The sequence below is a fragment of the Narcine bancroftii genome, chromosome 1, assembly GCF_036971445.1.
Source record: "Narcine bancroftii isolate sNarBan1 chromosome 1, sNarBan1.hap1, whole genome shotgun sequence".
Classification (NCBI taxonomy): Eukaryota; Metazoa; Chordata; class Chondrichthyes; order Torpediniformes; family Narcinidae; genus Narcine; species Narcine bancroftii.
The window spans coordinates 28824013-28842723 of NC_091469.1; the positions used below are offsets into that span (position 1 = coordinate 28824013).

Consider the following 18711-nt stretch of genomic DNA (forward strand, 5'->3'; position numbering starts at 1 on the left):
CACTGAACAAATGTCAGGCATGGACAAGTTATTGGAGGTTTTCAAGAGGGACAGATATACATGCATTTAGAAAGGCAAGGATTAGGGATAGTCAGGATGGTTGAGTGTGTGAAATGGTGCCTCAAGAATTTGAAGTGACCAGAAGATAGATGAAGACAGGGTTGTAGGCTGGCCCAGAATGTCAGATTGCTTTGGATTCAAAATGAACTACCCATTTGGAATTACCAAAATTAGTCTTGTGATAGAAGTCAGTGTTATTGGAGTGTTGCAGTTCAGATTGATGGTATGATCGGTGGTCATACATATTAATGACTTGGAAGACAATGCAGTTGGCATGGTTAGTGTTTACAGATGACAAAAAATTGATGGTAGTGAAGGTAAATGGGCCAAGGAACAACATTTGGCATTTAACTCCAATCAGACAAGTCTGAGATATTGTACATTGATACTCGTGAGCATATTTCTGATGAAGTGATGATGTAGGTAGACTGTTCAAGGTTCCTTTTATTGTCATGAAAATAATACATTAAAAATGTATCATACATGATATACTTTAACTTTTGTCTGCCTTGAGGCAAAGTCACCATGAGCATTGTCCGGCACTCCTAACAATAGAAATAGAAGTAAATGAGTCCCTTCAGAGTCACTTAGCATTCCCACAACCTCTGCAGCTGCAGACTCCAGCTCAAGACCATCGGCAACCTGAGCTCACAATCCAAACCTCCAACATGATCAGGAAGCCTTCAGCACCTGAGGTTTTGCAGAACCCCTTGTCCTCAGCACTTTCTCAAATCTCAGCACAATACCTGAAGGCAGTGTTTGGCCACTTGCCTTAAATGAAGTCAGAGCATCAAGTACAAGAGTAGGGATGTCATGTTACAACTGTACAAGATGAGAGTGAGACTGCATTTGGACTGCACAATTTTGGTCAGCCAGTGATCAGAATGCTATCGTTTAGCTATTAAGTGTGTACAAAAGGTTACAAGGAGTGGTAGGCTTGAATTGAGAGGCTGGAGAGTTTGAGACCTGGAGTATAGGGGGATCTTAGCTGATAATTTGTGAGGGTAAAATTTAAAAGGGGCCCAAGGGAATCTTTTTCCACAGCTGGATATAGAATAAGCTGCCACAAGCAGTGGTAGAGACAAACACAAAATGCTAACATTTAAACAGCTATATGGAGAGGAAAGTTTAAGGAAAAGGGTGGCAAGGGTGGCATAGCAGTTAGCACATCACCTTTACAGTGCCAGTGGTCAGGATCGGACCTGGGTTTGAATCCCATGCTAAGGAGTTTGTACGTTCTCTCCGTGTCTGCATAGGTTTTCTCTGGAGCTCGATTTCCCCCCTCCCTTTAAAAACTGGGGTTAGGGGATGCAAATTGGACGGCACAGACTTGTAGGGCCAAATTGGCCTATCACAGAACTGTATGTCTAGATTTAAATTTAAAATATGCTGAACATAAGCAAATGGGACAGATTTGGCTAGGGGGTATGGGTGCACTCAAATACTCACTTGGAACATGGATGTACTTTTTTTTTGTACATTGTCACTCAATTTGAAATTCTTCCATTAAATGAATTGTTTAACTCAATTATTCTCAATGGGGGTCCACTGGTGACCACAGTATATTTAAGTAAAAGCCTTGTTTTTTAATTCTTCTCCCCCACCTCATGTTAACACAAATATTTTAATGTCTCATGTAATCAGGAGAAAATTACAGAAGAAAAGAAAACTTGACTGCTTCACAGGGAAGGGCCCCATAAAATTTGAGCAGAGTCCCAAGGGAGCCGCAGCCAAAAAAAATGGTTGGTTTAACTTATCTCCCAAAAATTGTCCAGGGACTACGTTGCTTCCAAGCTTAATAATCAAGTAAGCTTTCTCAATATGAGCCAATTTCATAGGTAAGGATTGCATAGTAAAGAGGTGGTGAACAGTACAAGTATTTCTACCAATTTCAACTTTTTGGCAAAGGAGCATTCAGAAAATATGCATTTTATTGGAGATAACCACTAGCACGTTATAATCAAGTACCCAAAATAAGCTATTTCAACTCATTGGTGAAATCATTTGTTTCACTATAAAACCAGGAGGATTGCCAAATGTTTCAAAAAAAATTTACTCAGTGAAAAAATAAATATTTCAAAGGAGAATATTCACTTACTATACTCCTAACACCGTCTATACTTTCTTTAGCTTCTAACAGAGTGATACAAAGTCTGCAGATGCTGTGCTGAAGAAATTCAGGTTCTGCAGCAACCACAGGAGCCAAAGACATCTCCAACATTTCAGGCCTGAGCCTTTTGTCAAGGTACAAACAAAATGCTGATGGGCATCTGAATAAAAAGCTTGTGGAAGGAGGGAAGCAGAGACAGGAGCAGAAGCCAAAAGGTAAGAGATGGACATGGATAAAAGAGCAGGAGAGAAAGTACTAGAATTGATCTGGTAGGGGGTGGAGGTAGCTCAAGAGGGGGAGCAAATCAAAATGGGTTGCCGCCATTAGAAAGGGCAGAACAAAGGTGTTCAGCTAAGTGATTTCCCAGTCTGTGTCCAATCCTTCTGATGTAGTGGAGGCCACAACAGGAACACTGGATGCAGATTCACAAGTGAAAAATTGCTTTGCTGCCAACTTTCATCCTGACCCGAAATTCACTTGCTCCATCTCCAGCAACATTCTCTCCTTTTTCGATCTGTCTCCATCTCGGAAGACGAACTCTTGACAGACATTTTCTACAAACCTATCAACTCCCACAACTACCTCTTAACCGCACCTCTTCACACCTTATCCCCTGCAAGGATTCTATTCTTTGCTTACAGTTCCTCAGTCCCTGTCATATCAGCTCCCAGGACAAGGATTTCCTCCTTCAAAAGAAAAATTGGGCTTCTTCATTGCCATCAATTTGGCCCTTGCATATCCTCCATTTCCCACACATATGCCCTGCCCCCTCCATCCCCAAACAAAAGCCTTCACGTCCAACTATCATTGTCCACAATTTCTGCCACCGATGATACCACCACCAAACATCTCCCCTCACTGCCTTGCGCAGGGACCACTCCCTCCATGACTTGTTCACTCATCCTTTCCCACCAATCATCCACCCCTTTGGAACCTGCCTGTCACTGCAGGAAATGCTACACTTGTTCCCACACCTCCTCCCTCACAACCAGCCATCCGAGTGAAGCAATTCATCACTTGTGAATCTGCAGGGGTCACCTCTTTCACCCAGTACTCCTGCTGAAGACGCCTCGACATCAGAGACTGTACACAGACCGGGAGATTGCTTCGTTGAGCACCTTTGTCTGCTGTAATGGCGGGGATCTCCCGGTGGCAATTTGTGTCAATCCACCAACCAATTTGCATGCCTACATGTCTGTCTATGGTCTCATGCACTGCCAAACTGGGACTACCTGCAAACTGGAGGAACACCTCAAATGCCACCTGGGCACCCTCCAACCAGATAGTATTAACATCAATTTCTCCTGTTTCTGTTAAGCCTCCCCCATCATATCTCATAATCCCTATCCCTTCAACTCCTTTCTTCCAGCTCTGCATTCACAGAGCTGTTCCTCCCCTGATCAATTCTCAGGTTTCCTCTCCTACCCTCCTAATCATGTCCACCAATGGCCTATACTTAACCACCCCCCACACCTTTTTATTCAGGCACCTAGCTGCTTTTTGCTTATTCCTTGCCAAAGGGCTCAGGCCAAAAACATTGGCTATACTTCTTTGTTTGCTATGGATGATGCAGGACAGACAGCATGGTAATAGGCCCTTTTAGCCCACAAGCCTGTGCTGCCCAATTAACCCACCACCCTCAGTATATTTTGAAGGGTGGGAGGAAACCACAGCACCCAAAGGAAAACCATGCAACGTTGGATTCGAACCCTGGTCCTGGGTGCTGTCACCCAGTTGATGTTTCAAGGACATCAAATCAGTAATCCATGTAAAGTTCTATTTTTTTTTGTGTTTGCTGCTCAAATTACTGTAACAGTAATAAGAAAATTATAAATACCTGTAGCCGAAGTAGAATTGCTCATGGTAGAGGGGCCGTTAACAATGCCAGCAGAAAGCAGCTCGTCAGATCCTCTCTGCAAAACAAAAATCAGTAGTTGAATAATTGCAACCATTTAGTTTTTAAATTAATGCAATGAAATGTTGTGTGCAATACGAGGAATGTTTGTATATAATTAAGACATGGGACTGGAAAATAATCCACGAGTTTGTATCAGTTTTCAGTTTATGGCATGTTCTTTACAAAAACAGGGCTGCTCTTTGCATTTTGTTTACAATTCCTCAATTTTTAGAGATACATGAGCTGAATACACAGAAATGAGCAGCTTGGCTGGCCAAGTTGGTCCAAATGGCCTGTTTCCGTGATATAGAACTGATTCTAAATACCACAGCCCACCTCTAAATTAGAAAAATTGGATACACTTAACATTCTAAATTTACAGAACAATTTCCTCAAAATACACAATGATAATTTTAAAATTCACTGGAAGATAATACAAATGAGGATCACATTACAAGATGAATTTCCAAGGATTCCTTGGCTTTACATATCTTTCCAATATGGAGTAGAAGTAAAATGTTGGCATATTACATTTAGCAGCATATTTACCGGTTAAGTACCTATGCAGGACGTCAGGTAGAATCCATGAAAATAAACAGTTAACATTTCAAGTTAACAAAATGTTTTGTTCAAAGCAATGAATTGCTTAATTAGAGATTTGTTCCACATTACAATCAGCAATGAGCATGCACTGCCACCCCTACCAATCTGATAAATATGCTGCTTGACCAGCTGAACGCCTCCAACAGATAGTTTTTTGCTCTAGATTCCAGCAAGTTCCCCGAATTTCTCATTACAAGATCAAATATAAACAAGATAGCCACTAATCCCATTAAACTTGGTCTACCAATTAATAAGGATTGAAGATTGTAACCTGTATTTTTATTGATACAGCACATTTCCGATTATCTGAAAAGCACAACTGAAATTCTCAGTTATCCAAAAAAAATCTTTGGCGGCAACATGCCATCACTAGTTGAAAAAAATTCACTCAAAGTGCTTATGTGGAGCACTGACACGGTTAGTGCCAGTTTGGTAACATCACTGCGCAACTGGAGGAAGTCATAAGATCAGTCAGCACATGGGGAGATTGTCCCTGTTTCAGTTAACTCCCTCCTCCCTCTCTCTCCATTTCTTCTTTACCCTCTACTGTACTTGGTTCCCCATTGTCCCCGGAGTCAGAACAAATCTTATGGGGTGGGGGTGAAGAGACTGAAGTTTTGGCGCATCAGAGATGTTGTCAGTGGGGTGGTGTCTGGGATCAGCGATGGCCAATAGAAGTATTCTGCTTACGTTAATGGGCTACTTAAAGCCATCTCTCAATTATCCAAAAAAATCCAGTTAACCGATACACGTCTGGTCCTGAGCATTTTAGACAATTGGAAACATACTGTAGTACACATTTTCACCACAGCGATGGTCACAATTAAACCCAAATGCAATGGATGGGCTACAAATCAATCCATTCTAAATGAGGTTAGGCTTTGGCACAACTCTGTTCTGCTTGCACCAGTGACCGAGACCTCCCAGGAGCCAAACACTTCAATTCTGTGACCCACTCCCATACTGACATCTGTCCAAGGCCTCAAGTACTATCCTACCAAGACCACCCATAACTTGGAGAAACACCATCCGATTTTCCGCCTGGGTACTCTCCAGCCTGATGGCATTAATGTCGGCTTTTCAGCTAACCTGCTCTCCTTTCCCTATCCCTTCTCCGGTCTTCTTTCCATCATTTCTTCAACCCCCTTCCCTCTCTATTCGCCTAGCCATTCCTCCTCCCCTTGCTTGCTGCTGTGTCCTCTCTCTGTCACATATTAACTCCTCCCCCTTACTTTTTAATTCAGAAGCCTGCCAACATTTTTCCATACCTTGAAAGACTCAAGCCCAAAATGGATATGTATTTTTTTAAATCTTTGCTATATAAAGAACACTGACCTGTTAAGTTTCTCCAGGATTGTGTTTTTACTTCAAAAAAGTTAACCATTGATTTAAAGGTAAATAGAAACAAATTAAAATGTTAAATCACTGTTAATTTTAAATTGATGTTACTGCAGCAGAGACAATGTTTCTAGAACATTAATTTAAACCTACAAGATTGTGATACAAATCACATTGCAATCTCTGATCCAAGGACGTTCAAAATACAATTTTAATCCAAGGTTTTTTTTTCTTCAATAAAATATTGATTAAAATTTCTACGCAAGGTGTTAACTATCAAGATTAGAAGGATATTTCAGAGCAGAGGGACAGCTCAAAAAAAAAATAGCTCCATCAAAATAATGGAGGGACTCGACACAAAATATTCAGAATTGACAAATCACAAAAATTAACATCCATCTCTAATTTTATAATTCAACAGATATAATCCAAAACAGGCTTTATTTAAAATCATGAAATTCACAATCCATATCAATGCCATTTGTGCTAAAAGACTGAGTCACATGGCCCTTACTCCTTGACCAGGGTGGCCAAACCACAGCTCGCAAGCCACATGAGGCTCTTTGACATAGAATGTGTGGCTCACAGAAATATGTTGGCTGAGACAGGAAGTGTACAATCAGGAGCTCACAATGGTAGTTTTAGTGGGCGTGGCTTGCAATCACGTGATTGTGGCACATGTGGTTGCTTTGCAGGGCAGTGAAATTAGTGTGAGCCAGGCCACCCAGCCTCTGGAGCTCCTGCTACCCCAGCCATGGACTCTCACCTCGGCCCCAGGTTGCCTGCCCTTTGGTGCTCCTGAGGCTCCAAACACGGACTTACCACTCAGTCCCACTCACCCATCCAACATCCAAGCTCCCAAAGCCCTCCTGTCAGAGGTCCTGATGACCTGAACGCAGACTTACCAATACAAACAAAATATTTGGTAAGTATGTATACTTTTTGATTATTGAAACACCAAATAAAAATTAGCAGTTTAAAAGCTACATACATGAATATAAATGTATTTCTTAATATTTATAAAATTTTTGAAAGAAAATGTGAATTTAAGGAGTAAAAACCTGCAAGTAATATTTTTTCATGTCTTGCAGCTCTCAAACATTTGAAGTCTATCGTATATGGCTCTTGCGTTTAGCAAGTTTGGCAACCCTGTTCTAGATAATTTCTGGACAAATACGATTTTGTTTTTAAAAATTGGATGCTCAAGTCAAGTTTATTCCTGAATTGAAAAACGCACAAAAATCACTTTATATGGGGCATGACAATTTAATCTAGGACTATTCATGACCAGACTAAACTCCTTTTGCTTACCTATTCCTTACAAATCCTTACCTCCCTGATAAAACAAAGTTTAATTCTGGACTTAAATTTATTAAAGATACTGTATGGCCTCCCATAATCTCTTAAATGGAGATGTATTGTCTAGATGAAATTCTCCTTAGCCTTCAATAGGCAAATCTTTATTCAGAGGAATATTCAACTTCTATACTTCCCCTGGGTTTAACTATCCTGCCAGCATTAATCTTATCAAGCCCCTTGCTGCACTCCAACAATTACAGCCTCAACTTCCTTAAATAATCATTCAACCAATCTGCAATTTTTTAATTACCTCTGCCTTGAGGAAACTGCACAACTCTCCAGATGTACTCATGGCACTGACTTGTGTATTCCACTTTCCCTTCAGCAATGAAGGCCAACACTCCATTTGCCATTCAATTACCTGCTAAACCTGAAAGCCAACTTTTTGTTGCATACACTAAGATCACTCCACACAGCAGCACCATTTTTTCATTTTAAGAATGTTTTTTTCCCATTCTTCCAACCCCACATCATGCTCCATCTTATAATTTTTCCCTTATGCTTACATCTGACTACATTTGAGGACAAGCCTTAACCTTATTATCTTTTTTTCCCACAAATTTCACGATAAAGAATTTGGACTTTGCAACAAAATCCATGTAAATGGGAAATACCAACTCCACTCTCTATTCTAGTCCATGTCATTTTCAGAAAGTTAACTTGTTGCTGCTAATCTATTATTATTATTATTTCCTAAATAACCTGCTTCATATCGCTTAATAACAAATTCCAGCATTGTTATGAAATTAGCTAGCTGACCAATTTGTTTCTTGCTTTGTTTCAGTCATACCTTGAGGAGAGTAGAGTCACTGGCTTCAACCATCATCAGCTTGACCCTTGTCAGCATATCCTCCATTTCCCACACATCTGCCCTGGCCCCAATCTGCCCCAATAAGAAACAAGAATAGGTTCCCTCGAACTTACCTTACCTATCACCCCACCACCCTCTGCATCCAACATACCCTCCGCACTCAGATACATGTTCTCCTCATTCTGCAGGAATTCCTCATCCACTCTGTACCTCCCTGTGACTGCAGGAAATGCTACTCTTGCACCCACAACTCCTCCTTAACCAACATTCAGGACCCTTCACTTCATTAGTGAATCTGCAGGAGTGATCTACTGTATCCAGTGCTCCCAGTGGGGCCTCTTCTACATCAGAGAGTCTGGACACAAACTGAGAGACCTCTTCATTGAGTGCCTTTGCTCTGTCTGCTATAATAATGAGGATCTCCCAATAGCAATTCGCTTCAATTCACCACCCCATCCAGATGTTAATGCACTGCCCAACTGAGACCACCTGAACATTGGAGGATGAACACCTCCCCAACCAGATGTCATTAACATGAATGTTTCCAATTTCCGTTACCACCCCATCCCTACATCTCCTTTCCAGCACAAGAGTTTACTCTTCCCCAATCAATTCTCAGCTTTTCACTCCTACCCTCCGACCATATCCACCTATTGTATCTTGGCTACCGACTATGCTTCTTCCCTTTTATTCAGGAGCCTGTCTGCTTTTTGCTCGTATCTTGACAAATGGCTAAAACCTGAATCATCAATTTTACATCTTTGTCTCCTATGGACACTGTGGAACATCCAGAGTTTCTCAGCTACAATCATAGTGACTGCCGTATTTCTTGTTCCACTTCGTTCCAGTGTAGGACCTTTCCAGAATTAAGAGATTGGGAATGTAAATCTATATCTCATTACGTCTGTAGGCATGTTCCTTTTAAAAGACTAGGAAGCAGGCTATCTTGTTTTGCCAGATAATATTTCTTGCAATTGTTTTTCAGACCCTTTTCTCCACCTCTACCCCCTCATTCCTACTCTACTAAATTCACCTATAATTAAAAACCTTCAGATTAAAACTGGTTGATAGCCACCCTCAACAAAGGCCCAGAAGGCATTTACACAGGCTTCGCTTTCTTTTCACCTAACGTAGCATATATTTTTTTTAATGTAGTTGGAAATATGGAAGAAACCAAAACTTTTCTACTAAAGGGGCCCCTGTAAATTTTAAGCAGAGTACTTGGAAGGCTATAGCCAGACGGCTGGAAAAATACATTTGGAAAAATACAAGCACAAGTGAAAAATCAGTAATCCCTTATATAGAGAGCAGGCTGTTCAGACAACTTTGGTGGGGGGGTTTAATTCTCCAGATCAACAACCTTCCATCGGAGTCCCTCCGGTCTGCTTGCGAACACTATTTCTTAAAGCTTGAACACAAAATTCTACAGTTGTACTCAAAGGGGACATGAAAAAGGGGTATAATTGAGTGTTGAAAAAGTTTCCAAAAATCCTTTTTTAAAATCATGTGAACTTTTAAAGCAGGAAAGATAAATTAATTAAAATTTGACAGCTGTCAATAAAACTGCGAGGAGAGAGAGAGAGAGAGAGAGAGAGAGAGAGATAGTTCAAGTTCAACTTTGAATTTTAAAACCAAGTTGAAAATGCAGTCCACAAGTTAAAAAAACCGAGACAACGTTCCTCCAAAAAACCATTGTGCTACATTTAAAGGACATGAGACTACACAAAAACAGCGTTAAACAAGACCACATTATTTCTAAGCATGACAAACTACATAAAGTGAATTAAAAACAGTGCAACAGTACAGTAATTAAAAACTAGACCATAGGCAAAGTGGAGACAAGTTGCAATATATTAAGTCTTAGCATGTGGAAGGAGGTATAAGGAATTATCAGTTGGCTCAATTGACAAAAAACAAAATCAACTTCTTCCATTTACAATGAATAATTCTTAACAATAGATGTGAATAATGTATAGAGAAAATACAAGATTGTTCGAAAGGTTCCATTTTTATGACATTTGATCAATTAAATGAGAAATATAATACAAAATACAATATTTGTATATTATCAATTACAATCATATTTGAAGAAAATGGGAATGGATTTGAGACTTCTGGAGCATAATCAATTTGGATGTTATAACAAATACCTTTATTATTTGAAGAGTTATAGCTACTAAGTATAATAAATTACAAGAAATAAAGGAAAAGAAAGATTTGTATAAAACTAAAATGAAGTTGGAACAGGATTTTAATATACAAATTCAGGAAGAAAAATGGATGAAACTGTGTAGAGAATGTAATCAATACTAGATATCAAATGGTTCTTTTTTTTTACATCAAATGTATTACACACCTTATAAGTTGAATAAATTTAATCTAAAATTTTCTACTCAATGTTTTAGATGAAAAAAAGAGGTTGATAATTTCTTGCATTCAGTATGGTTGTGTGAAAAGGTAAAAAGATTTCTGGAAAGAATTGTGTGTTATGATATAGAAAATATTTAAAAGTGAAGGTTAAACTAGATCCAAGAATTTTTTTTTGTTGTTGGATAATTTGTATGAAAACATTAAATTGAAACTAGATAAATACAAAAAGATTTTTGAATCTAGCAACAGCTGTAGCAAGTGTATAGCTAAAATGTGGAAATTGGAAAGTAATGCAAAATAGAAGAATGGTTTAATGAAATAAAATATTGTCTCACATTAGAAAAAAATTACTTATAATATGAGATGATCATGATAGATTGTCAAATTTGGGAGCCATGCATGAAATTTATGAATATAGACTAATCCAGACTTTCAAATCCAATCCACCCCCCCTTAAAATGGTACTTTCATCAAGAAATGTATTATAGTATTATTAATGTGGTTTAATTATCACAATGAATCTGTTCTTTCTATCTTTTTCTTCTATCTGTAGAGATTAGGGATGGTGGGAGGTGAAAAGTATTTGGTATATTATGTAATAATATTGCAAGTTAATTTGAAATGTATGAAAGATACTAATAAAATTTTCCCAAAAAAAGCTATATACTCTAGGCCTCTGACCGCCCCCCCCCCCCACAACTGGATCCTTAACTTTTCATTGGAAGACCACAGTATGAATCGGAAACAACATTTCCTCACTGATCATCGACACAGGCACACCCCGAGAATGCGTGCTTAGCTCACTGCTCTAAACATATGACTGTGTGGCCAGACACAATTCGAATGCCATTTATAAGTTTGTCGATGACACCACAGTGTCAACAGAAACGGCAATGAGAAAGCATACAGGAGGGAGATAGATCAGCTTGTTGAATGGTGTAATGAAAACAACCTTGTGCTCAATGTCAGCAAAACCAAGGAGATTGTGGACTTCAGGAGAAAGTTAGGGGAACACAATCCAGTCCTCATCGAAGACTCAGTAGTGGAGAGGGTCAAGAACTTTAAATTCCTGGGTGTCAACATCTCCAAGGATCTGTCCTAGAGCCTCCATGTTGATGTAATCACAAAGGTGGCTTGCCAGCGACTATACTTTGAGAAGATTCAGTATGTCACCAAAGCTCTGGTAAGCTTCTACAGGTGCACCATGGAGAGCATTCTGGCTGGTTGCATCACTGCCTTGAATGGAAGCACCAACTCTCAGGACAAGAATAAACTCCATAGGGTTGTTACTTCTGCCTGTGACATCCCTCCATCAAGGACATCAGGTGTCTTAAAAAGCAGCCTCTATCCTCAAAAGACCCCCACCACCCAGGCCATGACTTCTTCACTCTGCTACCATCGGAGAGAAGTTACAGGTGCCTATAGACAAGCACTCAATGGCACAAGGACAGATTCTTCCCTGCTGCCATCGAATCCCTAAACAATCAATAAACCATAGATACAGACTTACTTTTCATGCACTACTATTTTTACATTTTTTAAAAATAGTAATGTTGTAAGAATACAAGTATGAATGTTTGAACAATGATGCGGCCACAAAACAATGAATTTCATGACTTGTTCATGATAAATTCTGACTTACCTTTAGTTTCAATGAAGGGTTCAAGCCCAAAGCATTGACAGATCCATTCTACCCATAGATGTGGTCTGACCTGGTGAGGTCCTCCAGCAATACTTTATTTGCTAAAAATGACACTAACTATGAAGACAGAAGGTGTCAGCAGATAGCTTTCATAAATAATTGTATTCAGAATATTTTAAGTATATGAGCCACAAGTTGATAAGCAAGGATCAAAATTAAGACTGCATAATGTCCTGAATTTCAAGATTAATTGAAAATAATTCAGCTGAAGACATGCTGTCTCAATAAAACTATTATGTAATCAGTTTCACTACAGAACACAGAATTCATGTCTTACACATCCTCAGTTAAAGGAATTTTTTTTTAAATATTGCCTTAAAACATGAAAATTGTGTACTTAACTTAATATAGCAAAAATCCAAGCTTAAAACTCAACGTATCATTTAGTATGAGAAAAAGACCCAAGTTGAGTTGGTAAACAGCTTAGTTTGATTCTCATCACATGGACATGTGATCCATACATGCTGATCAAGAAAATCTTGTGTCAAAGTTTCCCTTTTCCTCAAGCTTCTTTTGACCAACACTACTAAATTTCACAAATTAATACATACAAAACCTGCTAAACAACAGATTAAACCTTGACTAGTGCAAGCAAACTCAACTCTTCATTCTTCAGTGATCTCTAAAACATTGTAAAAGTTTTTTTTAATTAACATTTACCATATTTTGCCTTTGCTTCCAAATTTCATTTTTCCTTCAGTTCATGATTTTAAATATCAGGTTTAGGCTGTTTGAAAATGTAGTGTCCTTTATAGGATCATACATAAAAGACTGGAAACTGCTGCTCAAACAGCTGCATCAAAGTAATCCCTATGCCATAAGTGCTTTGATTAGCAAGGGATTACTTAAGGAGTTATGTGAATAGGAAGGGAAGGTTGAGAACCTCTGCTCCAGACCCAATGGTTACTAAAATATTTTGCCTGAGAAAAATTGTCATTGGCCTATTTCCTTTGGAGTTATGAAACAGTGCACATAAACGAGTCAATTAGGTACGATTAAAACAGTGGTTTTCAAACTTTTTCTTTCCACTTACATATCACCCTGCTAATCACCGCTATTGTTGGGGGCTGGTGGACTTCAGACTGTTCAAACAGAGGACAAACTCACAGACCAGAATGCTCACAGCACAAGGTGAGTAGAGACAGCTGAGAGCAGAAGAGAGAGATCAGTGTGGGGTCTGATCTGTTATCACGATGCCACTCCCTAACATTAATCTCCTCTCCCCTAATATCTGAATGTCTGTCAGTGAAGGTCTTGAATGTATTCAGTGACTGAGCATTCACACCCTTCTTCTGTACAGTTCCAGAATTAGTAACCTTTGATGCATCCTTTTACTCATGAATGATCAAGCCCTATTTTGAAGGTCAGCAGCCACCCCCCCATGTGTCCTGTTAAAACCTTGAATTATGTACTCACTAATTATATAATCTTTCTCCTCCCAGCAACATATCAGTGCTTCACCCACCTAAAGAAACATTGCGTAGTAGAGGATGCATCACTATTTCACCTCCAGCATTTATGGGAGCATGCATAAACATCTGAAATGAGCTCAGCCCCAAGGTAAAGGTAAAGATTCCATTATTGTCACATGAAATTCTTTAACTTTGTCTACCATAAGGAAGACAGACTCACTACTTTGTCCAGAAATGAAGTCCCAAAGAGGAACAAACTCGTGACCCTGGTTTACAAGACCAGTGCTCTAACCACTGCGCTATCAGAACCTGCCTGTCAGGTATTCCCCGATGAACAACTTCACTGTTAGCCAGATCAATTCTGCCTTTTACCTTTGCTGTATAATTGCAGGCCACTGGGAGAGAGCAGGACAGCTTTATTATTATTATTATCAGAAAGATTTTTCATGTTGACCAACTTGCATGTTTTGTCCAAAGTTTTAAATGCTTACATGTAAATACACTAAAAATATGGAACATATACAGTTCCTTACCCAAGTTGGTCCAACCAGATTGCCCTTTTACACAAAGCATTTTGTCACTCTTACAATCTTTGCTGCCGGGAAAAAAAAGTCAGGACTGGAATGACCCCCCCACCCTATGCCTTTTACACAGAAAACATAGCATTAAAAAAAGCCGGAAATATCCCAGAACAAAGTGGCTGTGTAAAAGGCCATCCTGTCCAGTATTCTTCACTGCAAGTCCTGTGAAACAGTGTAAGCTAGGAAAGGGACTAGGTATACAGACAAGGTGTGGCCAGCAACAGAACCTTGTGCGGAAGTTTCATGGGCAACTCAAAACAAATGTTGAAGGAAAGCGGATAATCTCCCATTTGTTCTATTACTCAAGAATAAATCAAATAGAATGTGTGTATCCTGTGCATGGCCTTGAAATCTGACATTTTGCACACAAATCCAGTTTAGCGCCATACTCTTTTTTTTAATCTAAATTTCCCAAAGGATCTTTGGGCCAAAAGATCCCAATTTTAATTTTGCCCTCTGAAAGTGAGATTTCAGATTTTGAAGGAATGAAATACTGGCAGTATTGACGTATACTTTTGTGTGCCTAAACTACAAAAATACTGAAATGTTATGCAGAATTTCTGTGGGGAGCCAGCTGCAACTAGATGGATGAATACTGAGAAAAATAATAATAATGTTTAGTGAGGTGCCAAAGAAGTGACTTGGGTATTAATAGAGTTGTTCTCTTGAGCAAGGCATCATTTTTTTTTATACCTCTGGTGGAATGGGGAAAACATTCCCTATAGTTCAAAGGCAAAACATGATTGCCTCACCATCATCAGACATCGCTTTAACACTGGGAAAATTCAACAGCTTTTAAATTCACTTTGAATTTTACAACATGTATCTTTCAAATTTAATTTCCTTGCAATTAAATACCAACTCTTATTAAAGCACATACAACACCCGAAAGAAAACCATAATGCAACACAGGAATGGAAATGGACAATAAAATTGATGCACAAGACCAGCAGAGCCCAGAACTGGTACTGTGACTGACAGGAATGAACCAAGAATCAACTGAAAAAAAAAGGTCTGCAATAGAACTACAGTAAAACCCCTGGTTTCAGACACCTATGGGGATTGGTAGATGCCAGGTAAGTTCATTTTCAGGTTGCTTGAGACTTACTCATACAGTGCCTAACAAATACACGTACATTAAGAATAAATAGTTTAAATGACAAAAATTCTATACTGTACTTCCACTGAACAAATGTCCTTTGCATAAATAAACAAACCTGAATGCATTTTACTTTATTTTCAGTCACATTCTTGAAAACATTTAACCATCACTGCATCTGCAGGTTTCTCCTCCAGAGCCACCCAAAAGACAAATTATGATATAATAAAGACAAATTATACATAATTACCCCCCCCCCTCAAGTTTACAGAAAATCTGACTGGGATGACTCTTACTAAACAGGGATAAGGGAAGACAGCCATCCCAATAGCAAGCAGCAATCAGCCATTCATCCTCTGATGCCATATTATTCAATCACTACTTTATTGAAACAGCTGCTACGAGCAAAGCATGACCAAGGCACAATGCTGGCTGAATATTTGCTCTAATTTTCACCAAAGGTTTATGTGCTACTTCAGAAAACATTTACTTTACCATTTTAAGCTTGTGTATTTTTAAAACTTATTATTTTATTACTTATTTTAAATTTTTCTAATTCCCTTTTTTTTTGCTGGTTGCTTGAATTCCAGGTACATGGGGTCTTATTGTATTAAACTTCAGGCAATCCCATGCTCATTACAATACAAAATGTAAACAGAGACATGAGTAGGTAGCTCAGAGCAGCAATTGACATTTAATTTTTTTTTAAATTGTCACTTTCGTGTGTTCTTATTTAAAAGAGACCATTCATAAACATCATGTAAAACCATGTTATACATTAATTTTGATTAAACCTGTACTGTATATATGAATAGTTTGTTTTAAATATAAAAATCATGCTTAAATGAACATGGCAATTTGAAGATTGGATGGGGTTGCAGGAAGTAGACAAGAACTTTGGGCCAAACTCTAAAGTACTAAAACCCAATTTGGCAAATCCTACATTTTATTGAATTTTGTATTGTTCAATAGAAAGGGACATGTAATCACGTCTAAATTTTGTATGGGTTGCTTCTGAAATTAGATATTTTCTCCACACAGCTAATACCAAATATGCACTATGTTGTTCTTTTAAAACCATCAAATATCTCTTAATTTAAGTAAAAACAATGCTGGAAAAACTCAGCTGGTCAAACTGTATACTTCATGTAACAAAGATAAAGATGCACAATCAACATTCAACAAGCGTTGTGTTTTAACTTCAACCATCTGTCTGCAGACTTGTGTTTTACCACAAATCATTAATTTTAAAAACATTATTTCTGAAATAAACACAGAACTTGTATCAATTGAGTAAATTAATGCAAGGTTAGTCTGTCCGATATCCTTCACTTCTAATCATACCACCAGTCTAACAATGATTCTATAATGCACAGTTTTCCAAAACAAAAATCCTGCGTGACAAAATAACCAACAGCACTCTGCAATCTAGAGTGGCGTCCATAATGTTTGGGACAAAGACATTTTTTCCTTTATTTGCCTGTATGCTCCAGTTTTAAAACTGTAATCAAACATTTCACATGTAATTAAAATGCACATTCCAGATTTTATTCAAGGTTATTTTTAATACATTTTGGTTTGGCCATGTAGTAATTGCAACACTTTTAAAAAAAAATACATAGTTCCCACATTTCAAAGCACAATAATGCTTGGGACATACGGCTTCACATGTGTTTGTGAGTACTCAGGTACATTTAATTGCTTCATTAAGTGTAAGATAGCTAGGCCTGCCTTTATAAGATTTTGATCACCTTTGCATTCTGTAGTTGCCACTTTTCCAATGTGAGACCAGAGTTGTGCCAATTAAAGTTAAAGAAGCCATTATGAGGCTGAAAAACAAGAATGAAATAGTATGAGATATCACCCAAACCTAAGGTTTGGAACATCATAAGAGCAAACTGGTGAGCTCAGTAATCACAAAGGGTCTGGTGGTGAAAGAAGACTCCATTGCTGATGACAGAAGAATAATCATAATTCTCATTGTACAAAAAATGCCTGTCTGACAAATCAGAAACACTCTTCAGGAGGCAGTGTGGATGTGTCAATAGCAAGTGGTCCCAGGAATTAACAGCCAATCAGCCTAAAAAGGAAAATCTTCTCAATGCTGGCGGGAGTTGCGTCAACTCATGCCGGGGATAGACTGCCTCGACCCCTAGTACAATCCCCAACGTCGACAGATGCTGGCGTTGTAATCAGGCAACTGTAGAATGGGCAATTCCATTCTGGTATAGAATGCGTGAGTACAGGAACATGAAGGTTAAAAGGGTACGAGCTTTACCTGTGTGAAAGATGCAGGAGAGGCCATAAATAGCAATAGTGGACAATTTTTTAACAGTGTGGGTAAGTTGGTAGTGCTATGGTGCACAATTTATAAAGATCATGGGATAAAGCAATGGCAGACCCGACTTACCAGAATGCCGTGCAGCAGAGAACCCCCTCCATGAGTGTTCCTTGCAATGCAGCCGCGCATACAGCCCTTTCTTTGCTGCACAACATTTTGGGAGTGCAGGCCTGCCATCACTCCCCCCCCCCACCCACCCCACTATATTTATATATTGTGTACTATAGCACTACCAACTTTCCCATGCTGTTTAATAATTGCCTGTTATTGCTATTTATTGCTTGCACTTACCCATGGTCCCTCAAAATTTTATATATGTTGGCACATCAACAACAGGAGCTGAGGAGTCACGTGATGGAGTAGTGGCTGGTCGAGTGGAACCAGCCCTCTCCAAAGAAAAAAAGTTTGAAAAAAAAACAGACCTCAATAAACATAAAATACAGAAAGATAAAGTTATAGAGAAGAGACAGAAGATGAAACCCAAAAGAGAAAAAGAATAACAGAGAAAAAGGAAGAAGGAAAGTCACTGGAGAAGAAAGATGGCGGCCTTACCTGCACGCTGGAGCAGAGAGCCACATGAGGAGCAGCCGATCTCCGATGTTGGTGAGTCCCCAGAGGAGCGATATCCTCCCGACTGGCGGACTTCAAAAATGGCACTTAGTGCCAAGAGGCGCGCAGCGGCGCCGTGGGCAAAGAGGCGCGCAGCGGCGCCGTGGGCAAAGAGGCGCGCAGCGGCGCCGTGGGCAAAGAGGCGCGCAGCGGCGCCGTGGGCAAAGAGGCGCGCAGCGGCGCCGTGGGCAAAGAGGCGCGCAGCGGCGCCGTGGGCAAAGAGGCGCGCAGCGGCGCCGTGGGCAAAGAGGCGCGCAGCGGCGCCGTGGGCAAAGAGGCGCGCAGCGGCGCCGTGGGCAAAGAGGCGCGCAGCGGCGCCGTGGGCAAAGAGGCGCGCAGCGGCGCCGTGGGCAAAGAGGCGCGCAGCGGCGCCGTGGGCAAAGAGGCGCGCAGCGGCGCCGTGGGCAAAGAGGCGCGCA

At 39.6% G+C, this 18711-nt stretch overlaps 1 protein-coding gene across 7 annotated transcripts in view; it reads right to left on the reverse strand.

Annotated features, from left to right (window-relative positions):
• The window catches only part of ptbp3 (polypyrimidine tract binding protein 3), a 112301-nt gene that overhangs the window by 50355 nt on the left and 43235 nt on the right, over positions 1–18711 (reverse strand). For 5 of the 7 annotated variants that reach the window (XM_069923089.1, XM_069923081.1, XM_069923097.1 and 2 more), the window contains one exon: positions 4008–4083. In XM_069923089.1, coding sequence (XP_069779190.1) covers positions 4008–4032 — 25 coding nt within the window. In that variant the 5' untranslated portion in view covers positions 4033–4083. Of the gene's footprint in view, positions 1–4007; positions 4138–18711 lie in introns of those variants that run through there. The other 2 variants (XM_069923109.1, XM_069923106.1) reach the window with 2 other exon arrangements.